This window comes from Lepidochelys olivacea (assembly GCF_965140295.1).
Source record: "Lepidochelys olivacea isolate rLepOli2 genome assembly, chromosome: 12".
Lineage (NCBI taxonomy): Eukaryota > Metazoa > Chordata > Testudines > Cheloniidae > Lepidochelys > Lepidochelys olivacea.
Window position 1 is genome coordinate 29,849,681 of NC_140422.1, and position 25,419 is coordinate 29,875,099.

Genomic DNA, 25,419 nt, shown 5'->3' on the forward strand with positions numbered 1-25,419 from the left:
GACTCCTGTGGGCTATCAACATTAAAATACAACAGTCCCATTATGGCTGATTATACTCTATTCTAGCCCTCTCTTTGGAATGGCTGCACAACTATGCATGGTCTGCTTGTGCAGTTTCCCTGGGCATTACCCATGATTCAGAAGGTGTTTCACCAAACACCAATGCTGCCTGCGCACTGACTTCACCATGCCCCAGTCGACTTTTTGGACTGACTGCCCTACGTACCAGCCATTCCCACTCACTGGTTACATCATGTCCTATTACCACATGTTAGGCCAGTGGGGCTGCCTGGATGTAATGGAGAACACAATTTGGCCTGATATTTCGAACTCTGACAGCTGACTACAATGTGTGGTTGTGTTCAAAGAGGACTGAACTGGGAGGGTTATTGTTCTGGTCATCAAGGTGACCCACGTGGTGAATGTGAGGTTCTCCATTCCACAGTGACCAATTGTGGGAGAACAGGGTTAGATCTACCACCCGGAGGGGACTGTACACTCCCTACTGACTCCATAAACGCCAAAAGACAAAGTGCCATTAGGAATGGAGAGCTCTGAGTCGGGAGAGAAAGGAGTAACCTACTTCAAATCCTCCAGGCTGACTTTTTTTTGTCATACCTGCTGCCAGGGTGAGGAATACCATCCAGACACCATGCGGTATAACCTCTGCAGTGGACAAGCCCCTTTGTTACATGCTTCTTCTAGTTCTATGTTTGGTTTCTTTATGTTCCGACATCTTCGCTGAGGGAAAGTGATCCATTTTCCATGGATGCTTTTCTCGCTGCACTTCATTTCCCGCTTTTTAATACCTGAGCCACAGGAGGCTGAGCACTAAAAAAACGAAGCACATGCTTTTAAAATAATACATTGCCATAAATTAATATCGGTTCCACTAAAGACTGGATAAACTTTTGTCGAAATATGAATGCCTCATGGAAAATAAAAACATAAAGATCATGGGAAGATATTTCCATACTAGTATGAATTCTGCCATCTTGGAAACCACTGTGAAGCCAGGGGGGATCTGGCATAAAAACTGACAGCAGGATACAGCCAAGTGTTTTGAGACAAGAAGATGTAAATTTTCAAAATTGACTTTGAGTACCTCAATCTTTTAGACGCCCAAATTGAAACATCTTAAAGGGAGGGAAGGTGCCCTAACACGTTCTGAAAATCAGGCCTCTCCAGGTATTTTAAGTAGGGCACCTAAAAAGTAAGGTGCCACAAATTACTAGTTATTTTTTAAAATTTGGACTATATTAGTTACAGGCAAAACCCTGATAAATGACTGATCCAGAGTTTGTATTTTCATCAGATCATGACCCTTACTGAATCCATAGCACTTTTCCCCCTCTCATATGCTCCATGCATGCTTGTGTTTCAGCACTCTTTTATGAGCTCTGCAGAGAGCAAGACCGTCATTCAGATTGTGGTACTGTACCTCACTCCAAGAAGAAACCACCCACTGGAGCCGATCGTTTTTGGGACATCGTCCCAGTACACAGGTCTGTTGGGATTCTGGCTTGTGATCTGTGCTGCACATACTTTCTGGTACGATCTTCAGCTTGGAAGGGCTGGTGCTTTTGCAATGGACTTCCCGTTTCTTCATGCCTCTCCCACAGGTCTTGGAACACTTTGGCAGAAAGAAATATTCATTTGAGTTTGGGACACTTAAAACTGAGATTGAGCAGAACACAGAAGCCGTAATGAATCTTATCTGTAGCCACTGCTGTTAACTTAAACCTGTAATTCTGTTATGGAAAATGTAATGTAATAAACATACTTCTGTGGTACTTTTTATTTTTCAAACCTGGAGTTAAACATTTTATTGTGTAGCCTTAACTAACCCTCACAGCCCTCCACTACGGAAGATAAGCATTCTCTGTTCTATCTGTGGGGAACTGAAGCAGAAAGAGAGATTCTCTCAGCCCTTGGCAACACAAAGGGGCTGAAATCTGGCCCTAACTGCCCAGCTGAGAATCTCCCTAGTGCAGGGCGCTCTCAGCTAGTGTAAAGCTACACTAGCGGGTTCCTATGTTACCCAAACCCACCCTGGCATAGAGGATGGGAGGAGGTAGATGGCAGCTGTACTCTTCCAAATCTCAATTAGTGTTTGGTCCCTTGAAGGCCACAGCCAGCTGCTGTAAGTTACAGCGGCTCCAAGGCTGCTCCAATTTCTGCTAGGGCCAGGGCTAGAGCAGGTGAAGCTTGCAAATCAGGGAGACGTAACAAACTCACTGATAGCCCCCGCTTGCTCCTTCAGAGAATGGATCTCAGTTCAAAAGAAAACCTGGGACAGAGAATGCCATATGCTTGCCTTAGCCAAAGCCACAAAGCAAGTTATTTGGCAAAGCCATGACTAGAAGTCGGGATATTTTGGCTGTGGTTAGAAAACATTATAAATATTGAGTTATTCTTATTTTTTGTTTGTTATTATGTTGATTTAAAATCTAAAATATGCTTTTTGTGGCTGAAACAAAATGCACCAACTGAATATATTCTAGAGCAGAAATTGCAGAATTATGAAAGCCCTGAGATAACTCTGCACATTTCCTACCATCCTGTACTTGCTTTCCATTTGTTACTTTTTTACCAGAGTTCATTGGGTTAATCATACGCATGTAAAAGCCTGTGTACTGTGCTACCAAAGTGCATATTAGACTATGGACATTTTAAAAACATTCTATCCAAATTCAGTGCACAGTAACCTGTGCTCGCTGAAAAGCTTGGATTTGTTGTCTTCCCCTAAACTGAGCTGAATTCTCCCTATCTGTCTCTGAAGAGATTTGACATTGTGAGGGGTACACTTTTATTTATGTATTTAGAGTCTGCAACATGATAGATGGAGACTGAGCTTTTCAGAGAGACCTAAAGAAGTTATGTGCCCAACTGCCATTATATTTTGATAGGAGTTTAGCCTAATTTTCTTAAGTCCCTTTGGAAATCCCAAACTGAAACAGCAAATTCACAGATGTATAGCAAAGGGGGAAAGATTGGGTTTCTCTTTTTGCTTCTGTATGATGTAAAAGAAAATCTGAAAGGTTCTCAAGCCCTGCCCACCCCTCCCTCTTGCCCCGAAGAAAAGCTATTTTTAAATTTGTTTTTAACATTAGAAATTCTGGTCCTGAAACACCTTAATGACTGCATGACTAGTGAAATGACAACACCAAAGTCAAAAGTAAAAGATGAATAACTGAGAAGGGAAAGGTATCTTTGGTCCCACAGTTAAACACTCTTCCATTTTTTATCTTTGTTGATAACTGTTTAGCTTCAATAGAAACCTCTATCATGTATCTTGCCAACTGGGGAATTTTATTTCCTTTATTTTTGTTTTTGTAACTGCAAACTTTGTCGGTGTTGAAAACATTGTCCATATCCTTTAAAAAATTAGCCATAATATCTGATTTCACAACCTTCTGCAACAGTGAATTCCAGAGATTTGCTTATACACTGAAAAACAAATAGTAATTCTTTTTGACCATTCTAAGACTGCAGCCCATTGAGCAGCTTTGTTCTTCTTGTGCAATCTGATAGGATAATGAGAAGTTCTGTTCTCCTCAAAAGGCATTATGTCCTCTGTGACTGTGACCACCTAGATCCAGTCCTCTCTAAACTCTCACAAAGAGTACTACAATTAAAAAACGTTCGTTTTTACAACAGATTTGTATCAATCTTGTAGCTCATTAAATGAAGACCGAAGAACTTAAAATGGACTTTGCTTCTTTTGACATAGGCCCACAGTGTCAGTTCTCACAGCAGTTCATTTACCCTTAAATTAACATTCACTATGTGCCAGCACAAGCATCATTGCAAAAATAGCAGAAATGAGTTTTTAACTTCAGAGTATTCATACTTTTCATACATTTCTGAAAAAGGGTGTGTATACACAGAAATCTGCCTGGGGGCCCGTTGCTACTGACTTATGCCACTAATAATAATTTACTGCACTACTAAATTACTTACTTGGAATGGGCTACACTAACCAAAGTAAATATGTGATTATTACACGTATCATTGAGTAAAACATAACTTCATCTGTCCGCATTTCAAAAATGCATGTGTGCACTGATGTACCATTCTAACCCCATTCTTTTTCCATTAGTGGTACCTCTGCCGATATTCTTCTCTGAGAAATGTTAATATTGCTGTATGAACAAATGTCAGAAAGGGGTGGGGGGCGGGCTATGGCTTTAAGGAAACCACAGAGACTTGTCCTTCAGAAAACCAGAGAATCCTGTGGCTCTGTTTGTGTGTACTAGGAAGCTCCTCCTTTTCCCTCTGCTGACTGAGGGACAAATTCCAAATTAGGGTAGACAGATGCAAGTCCATGCATCCACTTATACCAGCCATGCTTTCTGATTAGTTTAGTACAATTGCTATCTAAAAACAAAGCAGATTATTTTTATTATTTTCCTACACAGACCTTCCAAGGTAGGCAGGATACAACTATGTCAGGAAAACTATTCTATACACATTCATTCCAGCTACCTCTGTCAAAAGAAAACATTCTGACTATTTCTCTAGATTACCTGAGTCCACGGTCCAGGGCTCCATTCAGGTGGGCAGTCTTGGGTATTACATTTCTGTACTTGGGCTGGAGTGCTGACTGGACAAAGAGAATGTGCTACCACCTCTTCCTTTTGAAAAGTCTTTTTCTGGGCGCATTGAATTGGGCGACTTTGTTGCCCTCCACCACAAGACTTGCTGCATACACTCCATTCACCTGTCGACCAGCTGATAGGAGAGAATGAATTATTTCTTACAAACACATGACTATAATGCACCATATACAATCAGTATAGTGAAGGTTAAGTTCAAATGCACAATCCAATCTATTCAATCCATTTGACCGGTGTTGCCGTTAAATAATTTGCGCAAGACTCATGCAGTCCATCTGCAAGAACATTTTGAAATGCAAGAAGAATAAATCTTGCAGCCCTTGCTCAGGAACAACTCCCAGTAATTATTATTTTTATTTGCATTGTGGCAGTGCCCTAAGGTTCAATCAGGATTAGGGATCCTATTGTGGTAGATGCTGTACAACCACAAGGAGAAACACATTCCCTGCCCCAGAGAGTGTTTAATATGAAACAAGACACAACATGTGAGTGCAACAAACAGTAGGAGAGAGGGGAGGAACAAAGGGCACACTAAAATCTCATGCAGTCACACAGGTTGATGTTGGACAACTTGATGGGTTCAACTCATCAGAAAGATGGGTTTTTTAAAATAAATAAAACCAACTCTCCCTGAACGCTACATAACTGGGCCATCATTTGTTGATTGATTTTGTGCGGGCCTCACAGAGAACTCGATGGGGGTGTTAGCTGAGCTGGAATTAAGACTACGGGATTTGGCCGAATATTTAAATTCTACTGGTGCTTGTTCTGCTAGGGCACATGCATGTCAACACACCTATGGGCCTGCGCATAAAGAATGGAATTTTGAATTCTACAGAGAATCTATCACATTCTCTCTTTGGGCAGATAAAGAATATGATTCCCAGAAAATCAACTAACCTAGCGAACAAGTCCTCCCTACCGCAGTCATCTTTCTTTTTGAAGTCCGGTCTTCTTTTTTAATTTAAACCTGTTTGGCTAAAAACAGGCTTGGCTTTGGAGAAAAGATAAGGAGTTTGATTTTGGCCATGTTCAGTTTTAGTTGATGGTGAGATTTCCAGCAGGAGCAGCCAGAGGGAGGGACAGGTTATGGTAGAGAAAAAACAGGTCAGATGTGGCCAGATAGAAATATTGGTTGAAGGCTTGTGAGAAAATGAGAGACTGGAAAGAGAGGAGGAGGCCAAGGACAAAACCTTGTGAAACCCTAAAGGAGTGTTGGAAAAGAAAGAGAGGACCTATCAAAACAGACTCTGAAGGAGATGCCAGTATGGCAGAAGGAGAACACTAAGGACCAAATTTTTCAAAAGCACCATTTTCTAGATGCTCAGCCTCCATGCATGCAACCCACAATGTATAAGCATATGGATGCTAATGCAGATGGACCTACGTGTATTATTGGTGCTGCACAATTCTAGTCTTCCTCTCTTTGCTTTGGATAATAAATCTGTTTACAAAGTTCTCTTGCTCTTTAAAATAAAGCAACAAAGAAATGGTTTGCTAAATTCAGTAACCCTGTCGTTAGAGTTAAGAGGATTTAGATGATGTCCCAAGACAAATACTTTTGGCAGTTTAACCAGCCAGATTATATGAAATCTAAATAAAACATTATCAAATTAACCAGCTGACTACTACTACTCCAGTCACCCAACAAGGTTCCCTGATGCATATCATCACTAAAAATCACACAGGGTCCTCAGGTGTATTGTTGAACTGCACAGGCGGGGTTCACTTTTGAAAATGAGCAATATTATTTGTAGTACAGTGCAGAGCCCCATTGTGCTAGGCATACAACAGATAACAAAGAGACAGTCCCTGTCCCAAAGAGCTCACAATCTACGTGAAAGACTATAGATAGCAGGTGGATGCAATGAACAGATGGAGGGAGCACAAGGAAACATATAAACAAATCCTGCGTCTATGGGAGAACCTTGAACTGATCCAATCAAATTAATGAGTCTCCAAAACCTTCTCCCAATATCAAGCTCTGAATTTAAACTGAATCTTTTAAAATAGGAATTCTCACTCTTTTTTATTATATGGACCCATCAAGATTGTCCCTTTTAATTCACAACTGCATGGGCCACCAACTCTCCCACCCACGATCACAGCATAAGCCCTATGGCAACCAGAGCAGCTGCTTATATCAAACAGAAAGTATTTGAACTCTTGTAACTATGTGGAAGATGAGCACCCATTTCACCAGACTGTATTTCAGATCTGCGTGAAATAAAAATTAATTTGCATGTTTAAAAATGCATGATGGCTCCCTTGGGAGATTTCCTCTGGGAAAAGAAGAACTCCTGAATCACAATCCAGATCTCCAGGTACCAAAAGCTGTGGGAAGTTTTCAAAGCTACCAATTCTAAGGACAAAGGAATTTTAACACACACATCATGCACCAAATGCATTCCATACAATTTCAGGACTGCGGTGGTCTGCTGCTGTTGGACTAAATATGGAAACGGATATGGAAAGCTTGGAAGACTTTTCTAAGGAAACAATAAAGAAGCATGGAAGTTGCCTTTTAACACTCTAGTGGGAATCTGAAAAACCTAGACTTTCATCCTGATTAACAACCTGCTTTCACTCAGCCTGGATTTCTCTCTGCTTTTTGACAATAGCACTGTGAGGAAATAAATGTTTTTTCAAATTGGGAAAATAATATAACACTTATTTCAAGTAAATCTGGTCAATACTAGGATTCAAGAACTGTCTTCTCCTGTGTAGCCTACCTTGAAACATATGCTTCTGGAAAAGTCTTGGTTCTAATCAATTCTATAGGTTTTAATTAGTTATACTAATGGTACTGATCAGTTTGATAGGTAAACCAGCCAAAAAAAAAATTGTTAGTTTTAAGAGCCTACATACAGTAGTTGCCTAGAAAATCTACCTTTTCATACGGAAGAGTTCAATAAACCTGCTTTATGCCTCTTGTAAACTGCCATTTTCCAAGAGTATCTTGGCTATGTTTCAAGAGTATCGTCCATTAGTTCAAATAAGCTCAATAATTATGACTAGATTTGGCAGCCCTTTCTCCAATCATAATAGTATGCAGTTCCGATGCCTTTGTGTATTCTTGCTGCATGAAGTGAGTAGTAATTTTATTCCTTCTCATATTGAGTCTTTGTTCTCATTGTGCAGTAAGGATTTTTCCCTTGAACCTTAAAGCTTTGTCTTCTTTTTTTATGATGTCATGTCAATATCATATTAACTTAAATGATAAGTAAGACACATTTGTCTTTATCTCTTGCCTATTATGCCTACCAAATTTATACATGTTTTATATTCTGCTTACCACTTGTTATTCTTTGATTTCTCAATATCATGTATTACCGTAAATATCTGGGCACTTACAGCATGAATTGAGTGGAAGCTATTGCACACTGTAACATAATGGTCTACATCCTCAAATGATACAATCTTCATTGAGTTCACAGGAGTTATTTTCACCAGCTGAAGATATGGTCCTATACATAGCTCAAATATGCATTTAGTGAATGCCAAATATTCTGAACTTTGTGTTCTGTGTTATGCTACAAAACAATCTGTTTTTCTGTTAAAATACATCAACTGCCCATCTTACACTACTGAATCTGAGAATATCTATTTAATGCAGCATGGACGAATGATGTTGTATGTCAAAAATGTTTTTATTCACTATTAATTCTTATTAGCAGTATGTCTGACATACTAGCTTCAAAGGGCATGGAAAGCTCCCATTAATAGTAAGGCAGTTGCATACGTGGCCTGTTGCATGATTAAAATAAATGTTATATTTTAGAAACATTATACGAAGACAATGCCAAGTCGATATGAAGGCATTTATAAATAACTAAAAAAGACTGCTGGAAACATCAGAGATTGTTTTTTCTGTCTACAAGAAATTGAGTCCATTGGATAAAAATACATTTGGCAGAAGATAAGTCACATACAAACAGATTTTGTTTGGTTAGGAAGATTACTTAAAATTAGTATTCAGACAATAGTGTGGCTAAAGTCAAACCAAGGAAACTGCTGAAGCAGGCATATGGGGCTCTCACGTGATATGCTACCACTATTTAAACCTTATCTCTATTTTTTGTGCCTCTACTGTATAATTTGCCATTTGAATTTAATGTCCTGTGTTATAATTTTAAAATTTTGCAAGAAATTTCAAACTATTACTGAACCACTTTTAAGGGTGTTAAATGTATTACAAACTATAGACTTTAACTAAACCAAGGCCATTCCACAGTGCAAATCTTTTTGACTTATCCCACCAACATATTCCTGGATGGGGAAACAAATCCCATTAAATTTCACTAAATGTGCTGAGTTGATATAATAATCAGGTCTATGGTGGGTTCAGCCAATTAGCGAGATATACAGTTCTATGTGCCTATCAGAAAGTACAGCAAACACAAGGTAACGCTACAGAAATAAATAACACTTACTATGCTGGGCAGGGATTAGCATTGCACAGTTTTGTTTCAGTTAAAGGCTTTGTCCTTGGGCCACAAAAGGAGGAATTAACTCGTGTACGATGATCTTGTAAACAAACAGCTTTTGCTGTAATGTGCCCTAAGGAGATATTAAAAAGAAATACAATAAAATAAATTGTTACATTTGCTCCTTATATTTAGGGTATTGGTGTAGAAGGTTAAGTAACATAGACCAGACTCATCCCTAGTACAATTCCATGGATGTCAATGGAGTAACATGGGTGGGGGCAAATTGGCCACTTGTATTAATGTTAATTCACTTTTCTGCAATATAGGTGCGACGGCTGCCACTGAACTCAGGTATTTCATTTTTATGACAAACAATCTATTGGCAGAAATTAAAACCACAGGTAGATCGTAAGATGTAAATGTAAGACTCAAACACCAAGCCACTCTTTGAGTTCTGTCTACCTGCAGAAACGAGCAGAGAAAATTTCTTAGAGCTTTTCTCGGGTGTTTAGAAACTGTCCATCAAACCCTTTTGTCAACTTTTTATTCTACCTTTATAGCTATCTTTACGATCTTTGAGGCTCCTGTTCCTGGTGCATATCTACTCTGAACCATATTTGCTGGGAAAAGTCAATTGGGAACTTTGCCTATGAGTTCAACATATTAAGATTTAATCATAGGAAAACTGTACTGATCTGAACCCAAACCATTTGGAACTTCCGGGCCTTCTGAATTGATGAAGCAATTCTGACTCAAACTCTGGTAAATGTGCAAAACAGCTGTATGCTCTTGATTGCAAGTGAACTTATTCTGAGCCAAACTCTTCTCACCCTACTTCACACAAATAATCCCATTGAAACTTTCTGTGGAACATATACGAGGCTCATTCCATAAAGAGATAGTCCATTGATTTCATTTGGGGCTGCGAATGATTTAAGAGCATTCCATAGATTTACTTTTCTACTTTGTAACTTACTTCACATACAGTCTGTGGGTACAACAAAGAGAAATCTGGGAAATACAAAGGCATTTCGGGCTACTGCTATCTATTTTTTAAATAGAGATTTTACCTGTATGCTACTCCCAGGGGGGCAGATTCTGATATCTTTACTCATGCTGAATAGCACCTTACTCCATGAGTAATTCCACTGATTTGCTGGTAAATATGTCAATGAAACTTACAAAATATTTTCATGAGCCTCGCTTAGATTTTCTATCTACATGTTCTCACATGCCTGTTGCCTGTCTCCACTCTTTGTCCCAGAATTAGGTTTAATGACAGAATTTCTAGGATTTAGAAAAAGTAAATAAATGTATAATAAAATCTTTCCTTGAAAAAGAAAGGAAAGGTTTATCATTCAGCTACATGGACTTTCAGAGATAGACTTTGATGAACTCAGCTATTTGGGATTAAATTTACACATGCTCTCTATTGCCTCCTGAACATGATGTTTTAGACCTTTACAAAGCTACAGGGATTTGGAGTGGAGTGTGTTTTAAAAAGGAATGAAAGAAAGAAAGGATGGGATGTAAGAGAACTACCTACCCCCGCCACAGGAAGCTGAGCAGTCTGACTGCACTGTCACCCAGGAGTAGCTATGTCTTTTGGCAGATGTCTTGTTCTCATTGATGATCTTGGGGAATGTGTATTCCCAAGCAATACCTGGATTTTTGCCTTGTAACAGGATCTAAATAGTATAGGGGGGGAAAAGAGGGGAATTAAAAAATACGCAAATTCTGGAATTCTTAAGGTAGCTGAGAATGTTTAAAGATGTCTATATGGAGTATTTTTATACATGTTACATTTCTGAAAGAGTATTCAGAACTAACTCCTGCAGCTACAATGCACCTTTGTAACACTGAATTGTCCTGGTTCCAATAGTGGTGTGATATGGCCAAACCTTGGCGGGGATGGCACTTCATGCAACAGGGAACACAGTGGAATATTGCGTGCAATGTGGGGCATGATTCAACACCCTTGGAAGTCAATGGAAAGAGCCCACTGAGTTCAGTGGGAGTTATATCAGGTTCAGGAAGTGGAAATAGCATCTGCTAGTATGAGGTGACACCAAAGGCACCATGATAAATATTTTTCTCAGTATGGTCTTGCCCCACATGTTCCTTGGCTACTCAGAATAAATGCCTCTTTAAAATGTGGATCCCTGAATCCACTGGGGTTCTGTACAGGTACTGGACTTTTCTTGTGGTGTTTCAGCTGCTTGCTTGAAGCCACAGTCTCTGATGCTGGGTGAAACTCAGTGTCCCATGCTATTCAGAATGTTAAGCTAACTGATCCTTTCCAGCACTGAACTCCAGTTCAGCAAGGCGTTTAAGTCCCATTGCTTCAGTGCTAAATACCTTGCTAACATAGAGTCTGGGTGAGTGAAGTAGGAATGTGGGTGAAGGTTGGCGCAGAGGTGGTTGAAGATCTCTCTCTTGCTTTTGGATCCAGGGGACACAAAATAGCTGTTTTGCCTCTAAACAGGTACTCCTGCATGCTTATAGTCACACAGTAAATCCACAGCAAATGCAGTTGCTGGTGAGAAGTTTGTGGGGCGGAGGGTGGCTGAAGTCAATGGAGCTATGACAATTACATCACCCAAGATCTGCCCAAGCATGTCTAATATGGAGAAGTCTGTATCGCTCCCTTGTGCATTGGCATATCGCCCATCCTATTTTTGGTCTGGGAAGACCTGGCCCACAGTAGAAATTTTATAGAAAACAGGTCTTTTGATTATAATAATGCTGTGACCACTTCATTCGGGTGGTCTGGCTGCTGGTGGTGCTCCTCAGTGTGTGTCTTCACTATATTTAATATATTACTGGTGAATTACATTGCACCTTTCATGGGAACAACTTCCTAAAATTTACTGCAGTCATTCCAACAAAAAAATAAAATAAATACAAGCTTCATAAAAGCCTGACACATATTTGAACTCAAATTTGAACTGAAGCAGAAATTTCCATTTTATAATATTTCTTTTAGTTAGGGGAGTTTTAGCAGCTAAAATACTCTAGTATCCATGTTCAGTAGAAACTGTGCCTTGCATAGAATACTTCTAAAATTACAATGTTCTGTTAAGTTTTATTCCTTGAACAATATAGCCACTCCAAAGATAGAGAGCAGGTGCAGTTAACTTCACTTCCTAACCACAGGGTTTGATACACATTAGAGTTTAAAATAGGATTCCGGTCTATGTTAATAACTCACTTCAGGGACATTAATCAAATATGGTGGGCAGTCAGTATCACCAAATGTCTGCACGAGTAGATCTATGTAGGTAGCAGTCATTGCTAAACAGAGGGGTTTCAAAAACCAGCAGCAAACTTTCATTGTATCTTTTTATGATCAAGAGCAACATAATAAATATTTTAAAGGCAGTCAAGGGATTTAAACTATTCTGAAAATGTATATATTGGAAAAAAGAAATGACCCATGACAGTGAAAAATTTAGAAGAAATGTACATGAACTCCAGTGCAATAACGTTGAACATATGAAGGATCTGGACAGAGTGCTATTTACATCTGCAGGAAAAAAATGGATGATATATTTTCCATTGCTACTAGCCAGATATTTTATTTCAGTTTGTGAATCTTGATATTGATCCAAACTGGGAATATAGGAGTTCAGGTCTGTAACAGGCAAAATATATTAATCCAGCAGAATAATAGCATACTCTGGTTTATTGCAAGATTCAGATACAAAACACCTAATACTCAGATGAGTTTAAGTTTGGGTATTTTATGTGAAACCAGTGGTGGAAACAACATATGGCTACGAGCACAGAGTTTGATTCATGGCAATACTAGGATATGTTTTGTATGCATGTGTGTAATAGTATTTAAAGTAATTATCCATTCTCACATTTTAAAAAATAGTCAATATTAATGTTTATAGTACACATATGACGATAGAATCAAGTGTCACCTTCTAGTAATAATACTCAGAAAAACTACATGATTCAGGCTGCAAAGTCAAACACTCAAAAGTTAGGAAATACTGGAATTAAGGTTGTCTGTGTAACCTTAATTTGGCCTTTCCGTGCATATATATTATGATACAGTCTTTAACTACATGATCACATACTATTTGTCCACAGGAACCCTGCCTTTCTTGGTGCACACAATGGGTGATGTTTGCTTTATGAGCTGCTATTTTATATTTAGTTTTATCCTCACTGTTTAATGTGTGGCTCCATGCCCTATTTACTGCACAATGATCAAACCATGCTTAGAAGGTAGAACTATTAATTTTGTCATCGACTTTTCCATAGCTATAGCATGTGGGTTCTTCACAAACATTAATAATTTTCTCAACACCCCAGTAAAATAACAGTGGGGTATCATCCCCATTTTACTGATAGGAAGCTGAAGTACAGAGAGATTTAGGTCAAAAATGTCCATTACTTTTTGGTGCCCAATCTGAGACACCTAGGACCTGATTTTTTATTGTAGGTATCATAGAGCACTTTATATGTTCAAAGCACAATTCCAATTGACTTCAGTTGCAGTGGAGAGAGATCAGCCCCATGGTCTCAAGCTGGACTTTCATAAAATGAGAAACACACCATTAGTGGCCACCTGTGAAATGTTTGGCATAAGTGACTTGCCCAGCATCACACAGTAACTCTGTGGCAGAGGCAGGGATAGAATCCAATTTTGCAGGGCAGCATTCTACTGCCTTTAACATGAGACCACCCTTTTTCTTCCAACAATACCCTGCTTCATTCACTACACACCTTCCAGCTTCTGTAACAAATAAAGCAGGAGTCCTACAGACAACAGGTTCCTTCACTGTACAGCCCTATTCTGTCCCCAGAGCAGGTCCATTCTGTGCACTGAATGAGGCAGGGGTCCTGTCAGAAGATAGCATGTGATCATGTAATTAAAGACTGTATCATAATGCACATGCACGAGGTGGGGCGCAGGAGAGAAAAATTAGTGTTGCCCAGGCAACCTTATTTCTGGCATTTCCTAATTTTCAACTGCGTGACTTTGCAACCTTAATAATGCTCTTTTAATGTGTCTAGGTGTATAATTTGCGAGGTTTTTAAAAAAGCAAACTGAATAAACAGAAATTCTATCATGTACCATCATATTGACACCTGCACGAGCCACCAGCAGGGTTGGAACCTTTAGATCCACCAAAAAGATCCCTGTCACCTCAGCTAACAGAGTAACTGATAGCAATAGTAAGTTGCAAATTGTTATGTAGACCAGCTTTACAGAGGGATGAGAGACACAGCTGTTCCAGTGGTTTTCTTGCTGACGGCAGAAGAATTGAGATGCAGGGATCTTGGGTTCCATTCCAGCCTCTGCGAGGAGGCGTGCTCTAGTGGGCCCATTTAATCCAAGCTTGACCCCTTCAGCCATCTCCTCCAACCTGTCACTGTCCCAGTCCTGTATCTTTCCCACCCCTGGCTCCTCATCCCAGTCCCATTCTCCTCACTTGCCAGAGCCAGTCTCCACTCCTCAGGCTTCTCATTCCAGTCCCAGTTCCCCCTGCCCCACTGGCTTCTTGTCCCCAGTCTTTATGCTCAACCACTCCCAGTTCCCTCCTCCAGGCTCCTTATTCAATCTGTCTCTTTTGCCCCCAAGCCTCCAGTTGCCCTCACCCATGTTCTCCATCCCCACTGGCTCTCAGTCCCAGTCACCTTGCCCTGGAAGCCAACTCTCCACATCAACTCCTATGTCCAATTTCACACTCTTGTCAACCTCCAGTAGCAGTCTCCGTTCCCCTCACCCAGACTCCCTAACTCAATCTCCCCCCACCACTCCCAGGTCTGGCTCTTGTCCCCTGTGCATTTGAATCAGGCAATTTCCTCCTCCTCGCTGCCTGGTAGGCTGGCCAATTTTTAAACCAGACAGTCCTACTTTTGTAATGTTTGTCCTCCATCTGGTTCTGAGACAAAACCAGATGTGGTTTTGTCTGTTATCAGATGGGGGACACCATAATGTACGATGTGCCGCTCCCGCATCCCTGCCACCATGACCTCTCATGCACAGCATGTGTGCATGGCCATGCCAGTGGTACGCTCGGTCTTTAAAATGGCATCCCCTGGGCAGTGTGACCTCTCATGTACTGTGTGTGTTAGGTCACACCAATGGGGGTAGGGTCATGCCAGCAGGGGCAGACCAATGCCATATCCACTAGCACCCAATGTCTGGTGTTCTGGGAATATGCAACTGACCACGCTGCTGCCTGGGCATCAGCAGGGGGCACCGAGAATCCTGATCTCAGTTCTGGTGCTCATCTCCCACACACAGCATCCTAGAGTTACAACTGCAGGGAAAGTCCTACTCAGGCCTGGGCTGAAGCATGCTCAGTTCAGACAGAATCTCTGGGGAATTTAGCTATGGTGCTCTGACAAGTCTCTTCTGAGCATCGCAAACTATGATTTTTTTCCAAAGGTTTATAACGTGGCCAAATTCGGGCAGATTTTCACAGGGAAAATCCCTGACCTGCCAAATTTCAAATCCCTGCCCCAAAGCCTGGGAGTGCTACAGCTTTCCAATTAAAGGTCACCAAAAAAATTTTAACATGGTCAAAACATCAATTTTCTCCCCCTCTGTCCTCGCTCTCAGAAAGGGCTGAGCTCTTTTGGCTGAAATTTTCCAAAAAAGAAAACAAACCTCCCCTCCCCCGAATCCTGAGGCAGAAACCTCAGCCCAAATTATTAAAGTTTGGCAACGATATAAGCAACTAAATTAGGGTCTCACAATGGGCCATGTCAGGCCATATGTCAGTGCTACCAGATTGGCCTATAAAAGAAACTGAAAGGCTACTGTGAAGGATTTGTTAGCATACAAAAGAAATTCAATAATAATAATTTATTAACTCTATTGCAGTAGCACATGGGCGTTCTAATCATGAACTAGGACTCCTCTGTGCTACATGTTTTACAAATAAAGAAGACAGTCCCTGCCCCAAAGACCTTACACAAAGGGATGTTTTATATTTACTGCAGTCTCCAAAGATAGCTCTCATTAGCCCTGCTCAGGTGACCAAATGCTGCCATATGACATGCAAATTGATTCATAAAGGCTTTATGCCCCTTTTGTAACAATATCATACCTTGTCGGACCTTCCCGTAAGAGGACAGGTGCCAGTGACACAGTGATAATCTGACATATATATAGTCCGAGACCAGGTCCACCGGTGTAATTACATTGTGCCCAGCACAATAGGACTCTGATGCTAAGTGACACTACCAATACTAATTAGCTATTATTTATTTCTACAAATGTTTGCTTTTGCAAATGAGTCTATTTATTTTTTTTTACATGCAGCCTTGGACTGCTGATGGTTTTAAAAATAGGTGTTAGAAGCTGTTGGGGAAGGTGAATAAAGGAGAATAAATTACTGCAGACAGTGGAAGAGTAGATGTTAATTCCCTATTTATACCTGTTCAGCTACTCTGGCCAGTAAGCAGCCTAAGTTAGAACCCCTCCTTAACCACTCGATCCCAGGAGGAGATACTGGGAGAGCTGGGACTGCATTCTGCAGCAGATTTGGATGTAAGAGCTGGGTATGCTGAGCAAGGGGAGGGAGGGACCTAATGCCTCCTTACACCCCTGCTCAGCCTAGTAACGGGAGAATAATCTAGCTGTATTAAAATATTGCAGACCAGGTATTGTACAACTTAAAATTGCATAAATATAATTTATATTCCATGGCATTCATGTTAAACATATTGTGTAATGCTCATCTAAGTTATCATCAATGAAAGTTTCAATTTGCCAAAGAAACAAGCATATACATAGCTCTTCTATCATATTTTCAAACATTCTCTATAAAGCCCTTCCTTAATAACCCAATATTTAAAGTCTGCATATATAGCCAAGTTGTTAGACCTACAAATTTGGAAAGACCTCCAGTTTCAGTCTACTTAACTGGATTCATTCCAGAGACTTTTCAGCCAACTGGCATTTGCTCCCAAATTTACAGCTGGCAAACAACCTTCTTAAACATTTCCAGGTCCTCTGTAGAACTGTTTAATGTCTACCTTTAACACACCAACCACCTGACTTCAGACACAACACTCAGCAGCTCGGACCACAGTGCGCAGAGTTATAAAATTTACAGCTTCTTGAGTCTGAAAACCACAGGCTCTCTGGCTGGAATCTGCCAAATCTATTCTGAAGAAAGAAGACTGCAGCTTTTGCTTAGGGCATAAAATGTTAAAACAATGGATAAATTGAATTCTCTTGAGTAAATAAACCTTTTCTTTTGCTGCTAATTTTGATTTCAAAGCTAAAACAATAAATTTTCTAAACCAGCTGTGCATCTGCTTCTCTGTTTAAGGCCCTTTTTTCATTGCTATCCCAGGTTTCCCATGTAAGACCTAAATTTGTGAGTCAAACCTTTTAAATGTCTATCAATACATCCTTTCCATGACTGGCTTTTTTAGTTTTAAACTGGGTTTTCATATAAGAAGCATAAATTAAGCCACTGGTAATATATTTATTAATTTCACTGACTTAAGATAAAAGCCTGACAGCGCATGATGTACAAGACAACTTACAAATGGTGCTTGTAGCTAGTCGAGAAAATGAATTAATATTTCTGGGAAGGGCAGGTAGACAAAAGTTATCATTAGAAATAAATATATTTTAAAACAAGAACCACAAAAAGCTGTCATGATACTTATTGCCTACCTGCCCTTTACAGAAATAATCATTCATTTTGTCAACTCTTTAGAACCACCAACCATCACTAAATATTTTTTATATTTTCTCATACTGCATCTGTGTAATGTTCATAGATGGGCTTGAATCAAAACTCTGAATCCTACTACCTCACCCAAGTTTTGAGAAGTTTTAGATATGGATCCAGATTTTGTGATCACTTCCATCTCTGGCACTGATTGGTCATTTCTATAGGTGAGGTATCACCAATGATGGCAGACCAGTGAGTCTGCAGGCTTCTGTGTGGGGGAGGTTAGTATCTTGTTGAACTGGTGGTGTTCTTGGAAAGATCACTGCACTTTTCACCTATTGTGAATCAATCTGACATTTAATGGACTGGCATTCCTAGTAGGTTACAAATCAAATACATTTCTTTGGCAGCTTAGTTACATAAAAAAAACTTTACTTCCTGTTCATTTTCAACATACTGAGCCAGATTCTTATTTCATTTACATCTTCATAAATCTTGAGTTATTCCACTGATTTCAACAGAATTTACTCTGTTTTCATTGGTGTAAATGAGACCAGAATCTCATGTACTGTATGCTGTGGGAGGCTGCCAAAAAAGCCTATTAGGAATACAGGAATGCCATATTAGAGTGGTCCATCTAGTTTCCTGTCTCTGAGAGTGGCTAATACCAGATGCTTCAGAGGAAAGCACAAAAACCCTGGAGTGGACAACTACAGAAGAGGAAGGGTCTTTCTTCCACCTGTCATTTGGTGGTTGGCTTAAGCTGTGAAACTCAAGGGTTTATTTATATCCTTTTAAAAATTTCTAGAAGGCATCATAATATCTTACAATTAGCTTCTGAGAAATCAGGACTCTTCAGCCAATTCCTCTAAGGTCATTTAAAAATAAACAAGAGGTATCCTTGGAAAGTCCTGTATGATTTCATTCCTACTTGCAGCTGTTTCAGATTTATCCTCTTTTGTTATTGTCTCCTTCTTTTTACTGTTCACATGCTAAATGCACTATTTTAAGGGATACTGTCCAGCTAATCTCTTTTCACTAAAGCAGGATCCTTTTATCCCTTCTGTAGGATCTACATCTGTATCTTATAAGCACATCTCTGCTCTCTTCAACTCACTTTCTCTTTAGGAGAAATCAATACATCTGGTAGCTAACAACAAATGTAACGCTTTATAACTGCAACCTGCCTGTCTCCTAGTGGCAGTTAGATAATCAGTAAAGTCGTTCCACCTGGCTTCCTTTCCCTTTTCCCCATTCAACAAAGAGGAAGTGATTTATTGATTTTAATTAGACATCTTTTCCTGCTTTGAAGCTACATTCACCTTCTCTTCCTGTGAATGTTCGCCTCTTTGTAAAACATCCCATCCATCTGTTAGTTATTGCTGTTGAGATAAACCCATCTTCTTTCACAGAGTTTTCATTTTTCCTTGATTCAATATTTCAGGTATGTTTGCTGAAGACTTTAATGTTCCCAATTATTTTATGTCACGTCATCCTGAGAAAGTCACTGTGCTTTCACATATGGATATAAAGCAGGTGATATGGTAGCACATTTCACTGATAAATAGGCAAATGTGTTATTACATTATCTTGAATTCCAATCAATTTATCAATCCATGATCAAACTACTTTATTCTCTCTCACATCTATGATAAATTTAAACTAAATAGTGGCATTTAGTTTAAACCCTTACCCACAATTCTAGCCAATGGTGTGGAGTGACTGAGTATTCTGAGCCACTGGAAGTCAGTGACCATTGCAAGCTCCTTTGGAAATCTGCATAATTTTTGATGACTAAGTTCTCCTTGCTATTCTGCTTACTGATGCTAACCTAATATGGAGAACATATTTTCACTGCTTACTTCCCACCATTGTCAGGCCTGATTTGTAAGGCTAGGCAAATGGAGTGTTGAACCCACAATAAATTCTTTCTTGAGCTAAATCTCTTGCTAAATTCTTTGAAAAATGCTGACAACTTCTTTAAATTGAAACCAGGTGACCTTAAATTACCTATGTCTGAATCTCAGACAATTGTAATAGCGTCAAGCACTGAACTTCATTTAAAAAAATTCTAGTATGTCTCTACTTAAGATGACACAATTGCCTTACCAAAACCATATGTTAAAAGCCTAGTCTTCATTCCTGATCCCAGATTATCATTTAACTATCACATTTCTACCACCACAAAGCTTTGTCTATTTTTTCATCCAGCCAAAATCTGGCCATTTGTGGAGCTAGTTTGTGAATCCACAGTGAATCTCGGCTTTTGTTGTTTCAGTTTTCATTGGCTTCTCTAAACCCAAATCAGCAAACTATAAATATTACTAACTGTAAGCTGTAACTTCAGGACTTTCCACTGATTCCAAGAAGCACTGGCATACAGAGTAACTGCTGCACTTTATCACCTGAGATTCCACTCACTGTCCTATCTGGAAAAGCTCTGGTGGATTTTGAAATCTCATTGAGCTTTTGCACTTTTAACAAAGCGTGTAATGAAACACCACTGCCCTCACACATTTCATTCCTTGTTCTCATCACAATTTTATTCTCTTCCACCAAAAAATAGTTGGCCATGGAAGTTCATATTTTTCCCCCCGCAACCCAGCTAAATTATAGATTCACTCCTGTTTGCCTTCCTTGGTATAACTGGTTCCCGTAATTATATATATATTTGTAATATTCCAATGTAAATATGAAAAGTGCTGCATCATGCTTTTCTTGCCTTTCACCAATTTTTGAATAGTATTTTCATGAATACTGTCAAGTTTTAGATTAAATGAGGTGCTCAGCTGAACTCTGACGGGGTGGAAAACCAAAATCCCCTAGGTGAATTTTTCATGAAATATTTAGTGGAATCTTAGGGCAAGATTGTCACTTTTTAGCGTATCCAGGAAGGGAAGTAAGGAAGCATAAGGTCCCACTTGCTTCCTTGCACGTCATAAGGAAAGGGGAGAGCAGCATCCACATTTCTTCTACTCCTTAGAAGATAGATTGCCTGGGAGTGAGGAGGCAGGGGCAACGAGTGGATGGAACCTTTATCTGGCCCCACAGGGCTGCAGCCAGCACAGCCAAGCAGGCACTGGTTAAGGTAATGGGATAAAGGGCTGATCCCAGATACTTCCCGTTTGGAGGAAGAGGGAGAACTATGGGCCAAATGGTGCAAGTGTGTGATGCCCCTTACTGAGGGAATGTGGTAATTCATTAATGTGGCCTTCAGTGATTTTTAATACTTTATCTCCTGAAAGTAAAGGGGAAATAAGGTATGTATGTGACAGAGAAACAATCCAGGGACCTTAAAAATTGTCAGCAAACAAAAATGTAAAATGAATTCATCTTGCTTAAATCACCTTCCCACCTCTTAAAACATGCGTCATACTGTACAAACTGGATATCATAGAGACATTTTGGAGAGTGCTGGAATGCACAGATAAGTAAACTCAAGCAATGTGAATCTACCATGCAAAGGATCATACTGGATGATGCAACCGGTGCACTCACAAAACCTTGCATTGGCAGATGTAGGAACCTCACTCCTTTATATGTGCATGCATTTACTCAATTTACACATGCAAATGCCAGTAATGCATGCACTGTGGGTTTTTACAAGGACACCCATTGTATCCTCCTGTAGAAATCTTCTCCAGAAACTAGTAATTGAATTGCTCTTGGGTCTTGGAAGAATACTGACAATAATAAAGCATCATAGAGACAAGGTGGGGGAGGTAATACCTTTTATTGGACCAACTTCTGTTGGTGAGAGAGACCAGCTTTTGAGCTACACAGAACTCTTCTTCGGGTCTGGGAAAGGTCTGAGTACCTGTCCCAGATCTGAGGAAGAACTCTGTGTCTCTTGAAAGCTGGTCCCTCTCACCAACAGAAGTTGGTCCAATAAAAGAAATTACCTTACCCACCTTGTCTTGCTAATATTCTGGGACCGACGTGGCTACAACAACACTGTATATAATCTGTATACATCTCATATACATTTTAAAAAGCAGACCCAATTTTTTAGACAAAAAGTTGTCACTATATAGGGGCCTGATCCTACAAATGCTTATTTCATGGAAATAAAAACTACCTTTGTGAGAAAAATGTTGGCAGGATTGGGCCCCCAAGCTGGCTGTGCATGCTTCTCTGAACAGGGGCATGTTCAAATACCCCTTGTGATATGCTGTCTGCCTATCTTAGGTCTGTATCGTTGAAGCAGGATCTGCTTCATCGTTTGTACTGAAATAGTAAATTGTCATGTTACGTTTTAGGTGCATGCCTGGTTTCTAAGAATGGATTTGTGCTTGTTTATATTTTGGATTGGCTTTTTCATAGCTTAGAGTAATTGATGGAGCCAAAATAGTGTACCTCTTCGAAAGCAACATGCTTCGCATTGCTTAAGAATAAAGTCCATTGAATGTCACTTAAATTATAGACGGTAAATATATATATATATATATTAACAACAGCCCATAGATTATATAGTTTTGGAATACATAGTCCTACAAGCACTGTAACTTTCTTAGTCATTAAAATCCCTGGTTGCCAATGCTAGTAGTGTGGGTATTTCAATAAAAATACATGGGAAGTTTAAATACCCTCTCATCGGAGCAATAGCCTGAAGTTAAATATGAAACCTAAGCAAAGCTCTTCAGCATAATTTGCTAGGATGAAAATAGACGAGTTATCTGGCATTACAACCAGATTTTTAAAAAATATTTTTGCAGAGTATTTGCATAATCTGCAACAAAACAAGTCACTTTCTATGTCAATTTACTATTCATACTTCAGTTGCAAGATTATAACAATATAGCTCAAATTACACTGCATTATGATAAATTAGATTCCCCAGATTTCAGTGTAATATTTCTTAGTATTTGTACGTATACTTGGAGCTTTGGTATAAAGCTATTTTGGACATGACTGCACAGACTGGGCTTCGCGTCTGAAACGTTTCACTCCTAAAGGCTAAAATGTTCATGTCAATAGACAAATATACAGAGAATGAAAGAAATTAGTAGCTTTTAAAAAGCACAAAATATCAAGATATACTGTAATACAAGAAAATTCTTTTGGCCCCTTTCAGCAATCCCTCCCAAAGCAAAGCACTCAAGCACGGGCTTAAATCCCATTGGTTTCGATGGGATTTAAGAACAAAATTAAGTACAGACTTAAATATTTCCCTGAATTAGAGCCTTAAAGACTAAGTAAGACTTAACTCAACTATTAAATATTCCAGATAAAAACTATACTAAATAAATGTAAAGGTCTGGCTAATACTGAAAGAAGCCAAGAAAGCAGAAATTTCACACTGTGGTGTAAAGAGACCTTATTGTGGCTTTGTTTTCCTGCACAAAGAAATGAAGGAGAGGTGAGATGTGAAGCTCTGGGCTTGTTAATCATCGCGGCTAAGTTTCAGCAGGATACCACTTTTTTCATATTACAAGTATTTTGAATGTAATGGGGTGTAGGACCAGACACGGCTGCCTCAGAGAAAGATGTACAACACTGAATGTCATCCTCCACATGTGCACTGAAGGCAAAATAATGTATTTGGTAGTGATCTAATCTGGGCACTAGTGCACGGGGTGGGAAAGAGTTGAATTCCCTAAGGGAAGAGCTGCTTCCCCACTCTGACAGTGAAGGATGAGTCAAAACATGCCAAATGGACAAGCTAGAGGTTCCAGAGACTTATCAGAGATTTCCAGGGAAAGAAGTAAAATAATGTAGCTAGGGCCTCTGTAATTATCATCAACTAGCAGTTGACCATCAATTGTTCTGGGACACATTAAAGGAAAGTCTGGTAAAGCAACTGGGTAGGGAAAGGATTTTCCTTACCCAGAGCAAAAGTGCTGCAATTCTAAAACAAAACCAAATCAAAAATGATCTGAGCACTAAGTTCACTTTCTGCTGTACTGATCTCTGACTCAGAACACGTGGCAGACAGACCAGGCGGTAGTGCCTTGATTGTGAAAAATCTCCCCCCTCCCCTCTCCCACTTGGCGTTAGCTACAAAACTGCACGAATGGAAATTGCCTAGGCATCCACGAATAGTGTTTAGACAATCAATGACCTAATCCTCATGCACAAAAGCCTGTATGTGCATATAGCTTCAGAGGAAATATTTGAAAATGTGGCTCTTACGCTTTACCATGCTGTTTGGTATTTAGTTTGCACGTCACTGAATTGTATTGTATAACATTTATTGAATGAGACTATAATCTCCATTACAATTGTGTGGCAACTGAGAAATAACGCGGTGTAGTTTGTTTTACACATTTTCCTTTTCACTAGCCTTGTGACAGTTTACTAAATCCCAGACCTCAACAAACTGGTGAAAGGCCTTTCAGTCTAGCATGACTATACAATTAAGTCTGAATAGTACCATGACTCAATGCTATTCTTTAATCTGTGTGAGAGCTACAGCACTGAGCTAAAGCTGTCATTGCTAATTCTGTAATAGACATCAATGATAGAATAAACAGAAGAAAGCTTACTTCAAAGACCAGTGTCTCATTAGTTGGCCCTGCTGCATATAGACTCTCTGGATGATTAAAAGAGCGTTGATAATCAAAAATTGTCCCAGCAAAGGAGAACTTTCCTGGCCAGTCAATTGTCCAGTCCCCTGTTAGATAATACTTCTTATTCAGGTTGCGCGCTGCAAGATAGCTGGTGGAGATGTGCAATTCCTGGATTTCAATACTACGTGCTCCTGCTGGAATGGTGACCACTGGATAATAGTCTACAATGAAAGAATTAAGCAATATTTTTCCCAATTGTAATAAAATAAATAACTATTTTGAGTAAACCAGGGATTATATAGACAGCAGTCCTGATCCATCAAATTGTTGCTTTAGATTTATGATAGTGTAACAACATTGATTTTAAAGGTTCTACACCAGCTTATAATTAGAGCAATTTAGTGGGTGAATCAGTCCCTGGAATTCTATTATTTTTTTCTTCCTGAAGACAAGAAAATCAAATTCTTTTTTAATACATATCAGAAACAATCAATCTGTTTCAGTTGTTTTACCACATTTTCTCTGTAATACCTATAATCTAACAGGACCAATACACTTTTGGGGTGAAATGCAACAAAATGCAGAGTGTGTGTGCAAGGTCCTAGACAGAACTAGATCTTCCAGTTATTGGGGATCTGCCTTATATACAGGCCATTTCCATTGGAATGAAATTGTGTTTTACCTATTCATACAGTAAGGATTTATGCTGGCCCTCACCCAAAATTTCACCCATTCTGCACCCTGGTCACACACTACAAATCACTTGGACTATAACTCCCAGTGGTGTATTGCTTCTGTAATTGCACAGGCCACTTGATTTTCCAATATAACATTGTAATGCTATATCTCGATATCTGGTCCCATTACCACAGAATCTGACCACCTCACAATTTTAATGTATTTAGCCTCAGAACATGCCTGTGAGCTAGGGAAGTGCTATTATCCCCATTTCACACATGGCAAAACTAAAGGAGACTAAGTGACTTGCCCAAAGTCACATAAGAAGTCTGTGGGGGAGCAAAGAATTCAACCTGGGTTTCCCAATCCCTCCACTAGGATCTTAACCACTGGTCCATCCTTCCTCTCTCAACTGAAGATGACTTTCCTGAGTCCCAGACTTGCACGCTAAATACTGGCCCATCCACAGAACCCAGTTGAAAGGTTCCAATCAAGGTACATCACAAAATATACATAAATTGTT

General features: G+C 39.5%; 1 protein-coding gene across 2 annotated transcripts in view; it reads right to left on the reverse strand.

Annotated features, from left to right (window-relative positions):
* ADAMTS18 (ADAM metallopeptidase with thrombospondin type 1 motif 18) overlaps positions 1-25,419 on the reverse strand; it is a 96,234-nt gene that overhangs the window by 9,090 nt on the left and 61,725 nt on the right. For both annotated transcript variants that reach the window (XM_084644444.1, XM_084644443.1), the window contains 6 exons: positions 24,195-24,439; positions 10,596-10,737; positions 9,053-9,179; positions 4,530-4,734; positions 1,442-1,633; positions 619-831 (listed from right to left, as the gene is read on the reverse strand). In XM_084644444.1, the coding sequence (XP_084500570.1) occupies positions 619-831; positions 1,442-1,633; positions 4,530-4,734; positions 9,053-9,179; positions 10,596-10,737; positions 24,195-24,439 (1,124 nt within the window). The remainder of the gene's footprint in view (positions 1-618; positions 832-1,441; positions 1,634-4,529; positions 4,735-9,052; positions 9,180-10,595; positions 10,738-24,194; positions 24,440-25,419) is intronic.